Source organism: Mercenaria mercenaria, chromosome 5 (genome assembly GCF_021730395.1).
Source record: "Mercenaria mercenaria strain notata chromosome 5, MADL_Memer_1, whole genome shotgun sequence".
Classification (NCBI taxonomy): domain Eukaryota; kingdom Metazoa; phylum Mollusca; class Bivalvia; order Venerida; family Veneridae; genus Mercenaria; species Mercenaria mercenaria.
Genome location: NC_069365.1, coordinates 16,315,273 through 16,326,047, shown reverse-complemented (window position 1 = coordinate 16,326,047; position 10,775 = coordinate 16,315,273). Strand labels below are relative to the sequence as shown.

The following is a 10,775-nucleotide window of genomic DNA, read 5'->3' as shown; positions in this document are numbered from 1 at the left end:
AGTACTTGTAATTTATTTAAATTTTGGTAAATTACAAATTATGCAATGTATGTAGTCATGATATTCAAAATAGTAAAAAGTCAAACAATAAGAAAGAGATACAAATGAAATGGCATGCTAAATGATTAAATAACTTTAAGAGCTTTTGGAATACAATACAACCCTATGCATTTCACAAAATTGACAAAATTGTATTCATGCAATATTCTACAGCATCAATATGCAGCGTTATTTCTCATGAATATCATACGATAGGAAATCGTTGCAAAAAGAATCTTGAATATCAATACTCTCTAAATGGGGAAATGTGAATCGGCTGCCTAGAAATCAATACGTGTTCCCATACAAGCCATAATTTTATTCCTCAATGCAGCGTTTGGTGTTGACATTATGTTGAGCAAGATGGAGAAATTTTGAAACAAAGGAAATCATTTCTAATTTAAATTTTACCAAAATGGCTGATGCAGAAGATGACGTAACAGAAACGCCCATTTGTGTGCAAGAGGAGACATGTGCAGACGATGATGACAATTTGGAAGCAGACGACATCTCTGTGGCGGAAAATGACGCGGAAACTGACGACATTGCTTCTACTACGCAGCAAAATGCAGAAAGTTTCAAAATCGTTGCGGCTATAGACTTCGGAACAACTTTTAGCGGGTATGCGTACTCTTTTGCTGACGAGTGTGATAAAATATACACGAACAAAAACTGGGGACAGACGCAGGGGTTCTTACTACACAAGACACCAACTTGCTTACTTCTGAGGCCCGACGGGGAGTTTGAGGCATTTGGATTTGAGGCGGTGTCCAAGTACAATGACCTGACGGAGGAGGAAGCAGACGATTATTATTATTTTGACCGATTTAAGATGAAACTTTTCGACAACAAGGTAAGCTTGTATTTTACGTACTGCATTGTAGTAGAGTACTGTGCACTTGAGTGGTGGTCCGGGGTCGACTAGGTCAGTCCTATACTTGTGGACGGATAGAAACACGGTATTTCGTGGTCACAAGCCTATTCACGCGCATTTTGATGGTTTTACCAGCTTACGCAACAGAGAATTTCCCAAATTCAACAATTGATTAGTTATAGCCATTAGTATCTGTTCCTGAACCTATAGAATAAGTAACAGGATGTGTATTGATATATAAAAATACGTTCATTAAAGACGAAACTGTTTCATTTTCCCTTGGTTTTCCAACTAGGCCAAACGATTATTGTTTAGAAATTTACGTACAGGGTTTCCCCGATGTATCTTATCTCTCTTTTTGTACCACCTCCATAAACTTGTTGTAATTCGCCCTCTTCAAGTCCGGAAGGTTGCCGGTTCGATCCCTGGCGGCATCAAACCAAAGACGTGAAAAATGATACATGTACCGGTGACTCATTTGCCAGGCTCCCAGTATTGAAAGGGAAACTAGCCTCTCTTCTCTCATACCCTCATGGCAGTGGATACCGTCGAAAAGACGTGTCCTGTAAACATTTCTGGAGACATATATACAGAGATTATATTCTGGTTTGTTTAAGCGTAAGATCAAACTATCTATTCGCCGCGAGTGACTCCACGTGTACATGTACGACCTTGTAATTACGTGTGAAAGATATTTAATATAACGTGCAAAAAAGCACAGTTTCTTTTTATTTTATGTTTTGAAATAGTTTCATATTTTATTTTTCACCAAACTATACATGAATATCTTAACACGAACTATTATTTCAATAACGTAATAAAGACCAGTTGTTAACGTGATGGTTGGGGGGAAACAGCTTTTTGCATTTTGCAAACATAACACAAATAACAGATCATTGTTGATTTGTAGTATTCAAGTATCTATACTTACTTTAAGTATCCACTCAATGAAGTCACATTGATAACAATCAATTATTGTTGAATCAATTGACATATAGACCAGCGGCCACACGTACCTTAATTATACCTAATAGTGTACCTCCGTATAAAGCACAAACCTACAATTGACTAAATTTTTTCAAGGGGGGTGGGCATATGTTCAAGCCCCACTGGGACCAGTTTTTTTCCTTATATTCCTTTTTGCTAGTGAGTTTTTACCCTGTTTTTCAAGACTTATTATTGATTTATTGTTCAAAATTTGAAATATTTGATTTGATAAGCGATTTCTTGCTGTTCAAAGCGAATTTACTTCTGAAATAGAATGGGACAGAGTTAGACATCTTTAAAAATACTGAGTTACGTGCGGTAAAAGTTCTCTATTTTGCCTTTACTCTTTAGATAACATATTGTGGAAGAAATATAGGTAGGTTTTACTTCTGCCACAAGCTTATTTTTGAATGATTTTAAACAGTCCCACAGGACTCGACCTTAATTTTTCAGTGTTGAAGTTAGAATTCTGTCTCATTAAATCCTTTTACCCGAGGTACCCTAGGAAAATTTAAAGTTCTGCGCGTTACGGAGTATAGCCGCAGAACATATGTCTTAACGTTGTGTAGCACAACTATTTGTGCGAATCACTGATGTGTTGGATCACGTGATCAGTGATTGGTCAAGTGGTACGTGGCGGGAATTAGTACGGGTAACGCGGTTGTTTGTCAGTTCTACGCTTGGCTTCGATTGTTTCACTTCTACTTTATTCAAATTCGAATTTTTGTTAGATTATAATGAAAACTTTGATTTTATAAACTCTATGTTGTTTATAATCTGGTTTGATAAAGTTGATATACTTTTTGTAGAAAGTTGAACAATTCTCAAGACATAATGAATAAGTTGTCTAGTTTTAAGAAAGGCTATTACTTTTTATTATTTTATACTACCAAGATACAGTAGGTACAGTTTTCCAGAGTTTTTTACATTCCCAGTTCGGGAATGATTTTTTAATCTCTGGTTTTTAATCTGGCCTATTGTATCTAGGTTGACGGCTGTACTGTACAGTCAGTGTGTACACAAGATAATTATCTGACAATGTTATTTGTATGAAGCTGATATGCATATTGTATGCTATTTGATTTTGTTTATAAAGAATATGATCATATATTCATGTACTTGTACATAAAATGCTCAAAATAAAACAATCGCAAGTCTTGCCCATTGCAAAACAGAGTTTGTGTTTTGTGCGTAGTTATGTTAAGACTTATACTGACAGTTTTATTTTGTGTTTTATAATTGTTTTCCAATATAGTTTGACGTTTCTTTCATCAGAATTAATGGTATAATGAATTCTCTGTAAACATTTTGGACAATGGCCATCACTTTGAAATTTGTGTCTACTTGAGCTTGATGAAATATCATAAATTACACAAAATTTATAAAGAACAACACGGTAAAAGTTGTTTAAAACTTGCAGCACAGTGCAAAACAAGATCAACTTTAATAATATACCCAGCGAATTCCATTTTTTTTAAATATTTCTGTTAGTTATCTAATACCTTAAAACGAGAGGGTTTGCTATTTTCAGCAGCTGATATTTTTTCAAAGTTGTTTTTATTAAGGTTTGTGTACTCAATCCTTTTAAATATCAGCTTTGTGAAGTCACAACAAATATTTCACGTTTTATGTATCTGTCAATACAATGGATGCTACTGGTTGCAGCTAAGCCCGGTATTGCCAGGTCCTGGGCACAAGTTCTGGTTTTGCTACTCTAATTTCAAGAGATTTCGGTTTAAACTCTAATGCTGTAGTTAACCGTTCTGTCAAATGTTTAATATATTTTACCACGGTCTATAATCATCAAGATTTAGAGTTCGGAATTTAGACCTGCCACCTGTTTTATTTTTATTGAAACATCACATGTGGTAACGTTATTCGGCATAGTCCGATAAAACTTTTTCAACAAAAAGCAGCCCACAAACTCGCAAAGGTAAAAGTAGTCTGGCTACTGACTAGATAATATCTTGTTTTTTTTTTTTTGGTTGTTTTTTTTTTTACTTCACATATTCTAGCTCTGTCGCGAAGAGAAGGGACGTAATTATACAAACTTTGGAGTTTGGATAGTCTCAGGAGTTATCTTTTATTAACAAAACTCGGTGTCAGAATTAGATATTTTACAATCGAAGTCTGAGTAACTGGCCCAGGAGCCACATATCTAATACGAGCATTTCAATGAAAAATATTATCTCAGTTTTACTTATTTGAATATTTCAGGACTTACATTCTGATATTTTATTGGAGGATGCGAAGGGAAAGCAGCAGCCGGCTGTGGACGTGTTTGCTAAGTCACTGTATTACATGAAGGAACATCTTCTTAGGTAATGTATAATCTCGGACATTGTCAATCAAAAGCCCTGAACATACATCTTTACTCCTATCAATCGGGCCCTGAGTTCTGTACAAAGGACAAATGAGCATTTGTTTCTTCTTAACTACTAGACCTCATATAATGCGTCTATACGATGTTTCGTTACAGCTCCCTATTCAAACTGGGTTTTTTTTAACAGGAAGTGCGAATGTACGGCGGTTAATCTTTCATTCAGCCTTTGCCATCATACCTTTGCACTTTACTTTGTTTGTTGTTTTTTTAGCTTATTCATTGTCGCCACCAATATTTGCGACTCCTCCAGAAGGCTGCTTGTAATTTTCAGTTTGAGGGTAATGCAAGATACATTCCATAATTGTCCCTGGTTCTTAGCGTGCCATGCGTAAAACACCCATACACGGTACACTTACCCAACTGTTAGTTATTTTATTAGTTGGAGGAGCGACGAACTCATGACCCCTGTTTTCCTAGTCAGACAGGGTTACCTTTGAACCAATGCGTCCACTATTTCGTATTCCGCCCTGTGCGTGTGCCTTTATAAACGCGAAGCGAGAAACTACGATTGTAAAAATTTTACTGTCGCGTTGTGCAACGGACACACTTTTAATTAGGAGAACCAAAACCACCATATTATAGATAATGTGGAATATTTGCTAAACGATCCATGTCCTAGATCAAGACAATACGCAAACTTAAGTCTGAGGCCTGTTTCCTGCCTAAAACCACCGTGTTGCTGCATTCTGCGCATGTGTACAATGGTTTTTATATTTTTATTTTTCAAATAGGTAAATTAAAATTAAAATCAATGTATCAGTATCATACGTATACTGTAAATTTCAAAGATATGCATCTTGTTTCTTACAGGGCGATGAAAACTAACCTTGGGCTCGATCCCGACCCTCTGTCTATTCGCTGGGTGCTTACTGTTCCTGCAATTTGGGATGAAAATTCAAAGCAGTTCATGAGAGAAGCTGCTCACAGGGTAATTCTACTTTATGTCTGAAACCCTTTAAACACTTTGCATCGCAAAACGTCACTATCTAGAGCATTATAAGGTTAGACTGGGCCTGCACGGCTGAGTGGTTAAGGTAGCTGATTTCAAATCGTGTATGTGGGTTCGAGCCCAGCTGAGATTGTCATGCCAGGAAGTCATTCAGTTGGCTTGTGGATGGTCAGCTTTCGCCCATATCAAAGGGACACCGCGGGTGTCTTTTTGTCTGAAGCTTATACGTGCCAGGGTGAATTAAAATTCAACAAATAAACAAGTTAAGCCGTTTACGCTGTAAATACTGTGCATCGTCAGGAAGAAAATAGTTGTATATGTTCAAAACAAAATAATTAATCTTTGATCCTTTATGTAGGCCTAAGCAGTAAATGTTAGTTACACCAATAACATTTGCAAGTGAAATTATAACTAGTATGGTGAGTATGTAATTTTGGCACAAAGCTGCAAATTTATCATGTTTTTTTCTACAATTTAGGGTGGCTTGATAGATACGCTCTATAGCAATCAACTTGTAATCGCCCTTGAACCGGAAGCTGCGTCATTGTACTGTCGAACACTTCCGGTTAGCACATTTACGTCTACAGGTGATGACGCTCAGAAACCTTCCTTTGAGTCTGGAACTAAATATCTCGTCGTAGATGCAGGAGGTTAGTGCGTATAAACATTTATATACCACAATAACTATGTATATTTACAAATTCGTTTTCTGCCTTCGTTAGAATAATTACAGGAACCGGAAACGTCATTTTTTTTTTAATTTTCGTCTCGGGTGTGTGACGTCATTTTAATGTGTCGTTGCATTATTTCCTATTTAAGGTATTAGGCCCATAATAGAGTACCTCCTTTTTGAAGAGTATTCAATTCTTACCATAAACCTACTTTGACTGCAATTTTCAGGGGTGCGTAGGTTCAAGCCCCACTGAGACCAAATTTTTTTTCCTTATTTTCCTTTTTTTCTAGTAAGTTTTTACTTCTTTCAAGACTTGTTATTGATTTATTGTACAAAAGTGGGGAAAAAATCATTTGATATGCGATTTCTTGCTATTCAAAGTGAATTTACCTCTGAAACAGAAGGGGTAGAGTTAGATATCTTTAAAAATAATGAGTTACATGCGGTAAAAGTTCTCTATTTTGCCTTTATTCTTTATATTACATATTGTGGAAGAAATGTAGTAGGTTTTACTTCTGCCCCAAGGTTATTTTTGAATGAAGTGAGCAAAATTCAAAACAGACCCCCAGGATGCGACCTTAATTTTTCAATATTGGAGATGGAATTCTGTCTGATTAAATCCGTTTACTCGAGGCACCCTAGAAAAAATGATATAGAAAGTTTTTATTTTAAGTTTTATGATTCTTTACCAATAGTTTGATGTTTCTTTCATAAAAAATAATGGAATAATGAATTCTCTACAAACGTTTTGGATAAAGGACACCACTTTGAAATTTGTTTCTACTTGAGCTTTAGGAAATACCATAAATTACACAAAATTTATAAACAAGAGGACCATGATGGTCCTGAATCGCTCACCTCTTCCCACATGACCCAGTTTTGAGTATGACGTCGTTTTTTCTATTATTTGACATAGTGACCTAGTTTTGAACTTGACCTAGATATTATCAAGATAAAAATTCTGACCAATTTTCATGAAGATCCATTGAAAAATATGGTCTCTAGAGAGGTCACAAGGTTTTTCTATTATTTGACCTACGGACCTAGTTTTTAACGGCACGTGACCATCTTTCGAAGCTGACCTAGATATCATCAAGATGAACATTCTGACCAATTTTCATGAAGATCTCATGAAATATATGGCCTCTAGAGAGGTCACAAGGTTTTTCTATTTTTAGACCTACTGACCTAGTTTTTGACCGCACGTAAACCAGTTTCAAACTTGACCTAGATATCATCAAGATGAACATTCTGACCAACTTTCATACAGATCCATTGAAAAATGTGGCCTTTAGAGAGGTCACAAGGTTTTTCTATTATTTGACCTACTGACCTAGTTTTTGAAAGCATGTGACCCAGTTTTAAACTTGATTTAGATATCATCAAGGTAAACGTTCTGACCAATCTTCATGAAGATCTTATGAAATATATGGCCTCTAGAGAGGTCACAAGGTTTTTCTATTTTTAGACCTCCTGACCTAGTTTTTGATGGCACATAACCCAGTTTCAAACTTGACCTAGATATCATCAAGATAAACATTCTGACCAATTTTCATGAAGATCTTATGAAATATATGGCCTCTAGAGAGGTCACAAGGTTTTTCTATTTTTAGACCTACTGACCTAGTTTTTGACAGCAGGTGACCCAGTTTCGATCTTGACCTAGATATCATCAAGATAAACATTCTGACCAACTTTCATAAAGATCCCATGAAAAATGTGACCTCTAGAATGGTCACAAGCAAAAGTTTACGGACGCACGCACGGACATTCTAACGAAACAGTATTTATGTGACACCCCCATTGTTCTCTCTATTGTTCTAACAGTCACGTAAAAAGAAAAAGGTCACATAAACAGAACGGAATGAATGACATCAAAGAGAAAGTACCGTTATGCAGTCACTTAACCATCATTTCGCGGGCACGGACGCACGCACGGACGACGGACGACGGACACCGCGCGATCACAAAAGCTCACCTTGTCACTTTGTGACAGGTGAGCTAAAAACGGCACGGTAAAAGTTTTTAAAAATTTGCATATAAGTGCCAAGCACGGTCAACTGTAAGAATATACCAAGCAAATGCCATTTTTTAAACATTACTATTAGGGGCCTTTGTCAATTGTCAACTTTATTCAAAGTGTTGACCAAATTCATAATATTCATATAATATCTGTATCTGTAGATTATGTAATAAAAATGATCTTTAGGTTTGTATCGAGAAATATGCATTCGTTCTTTGGCGGAATGATAATGCGCTGAAAGTCGCGCGATATTTCCGCTGCAAAGCTCGTGCATATTTCTCTTTATAATATAAGCTTATAATAAAATCATAATTGTCTGTCACAAAATATGTAAGTAATGAATATTCATATCTTTAAATAAGACATAGCGCAAAATTCATGATAATTGTTTTTGATTGTTTGTATCAATTTATGAAGTGCCTATATATACATATAATTTAGAAAAAGAATTCGTTCGTATTCTTCCTCTTCAAACATGATATAGAGATTATTTGTTTGTTTCAGGGTACGACTGGAATATCTTTCATGAGTGAACACTATATTTTCGCGAGTGTCATAGCCACGAGTGAAAATGTAAAATATGGTGTTCATGAGTGAAAGACATTTTGATCTTGCATGTAAAACAAACACAACACAATATTTCTTTTTATTTCATGTTTTGACTAAATATACCCATTTTATAGTTTCTTACCTGTGAGAACTATATTTGATACTTTTCACTGTGAAAACTACCGACCATACAAAAGTCAGCTGGACGGCTTTCTGACATTTAAAAAGTGCACCCCAAGCGCAGTTCGACCCGCAGCGATGAGCAGCAAGTGATTCGTCCGCTTTTACTAGAATAAATGCTCCTGTAAAGATATAGTTGAATGTTTTTCATACTTACAGGTGGTACCATTGACATTGTTGCCCATAAGGTAAGGAAAGATGGTCGCATACGAGAATTGTTCCGTGCTACAGGAGGTGCTTGGGGAGGCACAATGATTGACAATCAGTTCTTGAATCTCCTCAACAAGATTTTTGGTGAAGACTTCATGTTAGCATTCCAGAATGAATTTCCAAAAGACTTTGTTGAACTGCTGCAAGACTTTGAAATAAAGAAAAGGGGTGAATGTGAAAGTATTAGAGTATCTTTACCGTACAATTTTTGTAACTACAAACATCTAGGCCGACCTGTGCAGGAATGCATAAAACAGTTTGCCGCGCAGGCGGAAGCGGAAATTAAATTCTCGTCTGGTAAACTAGTGATGTCAGCAGCCGTTGTAAACGAGTTGTTTCAAGATGCGCTCGTTCAAATTAACGACCATTTACAATCACTAATGAAGAAAACAAGATTAAAGGATGTAAGATACATTTTTCTTGTCGGTGGATTTGCCGAATCAAGTAGATTACAAAGGGCGATAAAGGACGAATTCAGTAGTGAAAGCGTAAGTGTCCTTATACCGGAAGAAGCCAGTTTAGCAGTCGTTAGGGGAGCTGTGGCCTTCGGTAGGGATCCGAGCTCAATATGTCAGCGAATCTGCAGGTTCACTTATGGGGTTGGCTCTTATTTACCCTTTGAGGAAGGAGTTCACAGACCGGATCTGAAAGTTGAATCTGATGGAATGGCTTTGTGCAAGAGTATTTTACAGATTTGGGCTGAAGCGGGAGAAGTTATAGGACACAATGAAATATGGAAAGAAACTTACACACCCATAATTACAAACCAAAAAGGTATTATATTTGAATTTTATAAGTCATCGAAAAGAAAAGTAAAGTACACAGACGAGGAGGGGGTCTCCAAATGTGGGTGTTTGGTTGTCGAGATGCCGGATATGACAGGTGACAAGTCACGTTCCGTTGACCTTGAGGTCATCTTTGGCGGGACGGAAATTAGGGTTGTCGGATATGACCATACCAGTAACACAACAAGGGAAACATACATTGACTTCTTAGCTTCATGAATTCAGTGTGTTAGGTTTCGGTCAACTACAGTATAGACGTTTGAAGATTAATAACAACGGAACCTATGAAAGATTGGTTATATGAAATAAGGAGAAGTTTTTCTGACATTGAGATGAAATCATAAGGCATTTTATAGAATTTAATATAGAATTTGGCTAGAGATTTCATTGGTTTAATCAAAATTTATAAATCATTGACTAATGTAGCAACTGAGAGGATAATTTGGATATCATTGCATCTTGTGCGTCTATGCGTTTGTCATTTCTGAACTAAAACAGTCACTGATGTTTTACTTACAAAAAACATACATATAGCTACAAAAGTGACCTGAAGTATAGTTGTTGTTTTGTTGTTGTCTACACATATACCTCTGTATCCACACTTGTGATTATCTTATGTTACTGTTATGTTGTAGCGTGTATATTTTGTTTTATCCGTAATTTGTTTCAAAGCCATAGCCTTGTTTTTGTTTTATGTGAGAAAATTTCATCATTATTGAAATATTCAAATATTTTTGCGTGTTTTATTCGTATGTGTTCTAAATAATATAAAAGAAAAATAAACCTATCTCTTCTTGTTTTATTTTTTATTTCGATGAAAGAAGATCAACGACTATTTTATGACTTTTATTTTTAACATTGGCAAAAAGGAGAACAAATTATCTGCTTTAAAAGGAGTAAAATCTTTCTTTTAAGAGGTACACCATACTGCTTCATTTGAATGGAAGTTGTAGCTGATATGTAATATCTGGGTAAATGTTTGGTCAATTTTTATAACCTATATGTTATGGACCGGACAGGAAAGGCAATCTATTGACATTTGACCTCAGAGTGTGACCTAGTGATCTCTGAGCTAGGGGTCTGAGTGCTGTATATGATACGTTGTCATATTCTTATGTCATGG

At 36.0% G+C, this 10,775-nt stretch overlaps 1 protein-coding gene across 1 annotated transcript; it reads left to right on the top strand.

Annotated features, from left to right (window-relative positions):
* The first annotated feature begins 242 nt into the window (after positions 1–242).
* Positions 243–10,439, top strand: LOC128556894 (heat shock 70 kDa protein 12A-like). The gene is made up of 5 exons (XM_053542790.1): positions 243–892; positions 4,118–4,221; positions 5,094–5,211; positions 5,711–5,882; positions 8,817–10,439. The coding sequence occupies exons 1-5, from the start codon at positions 455–457 to the stop codon at positions 9,869–9,871; spliced, it is 1,887 nt and encodes a 628-aa protein (XP_053398765.1). The 5' UTR covers positions 243–454; the 3' UTR covers positions 9,872–10,439.
* The last annotated feature ends 336 nt before the right edge of the window (positions 10,440–10,775 follow it).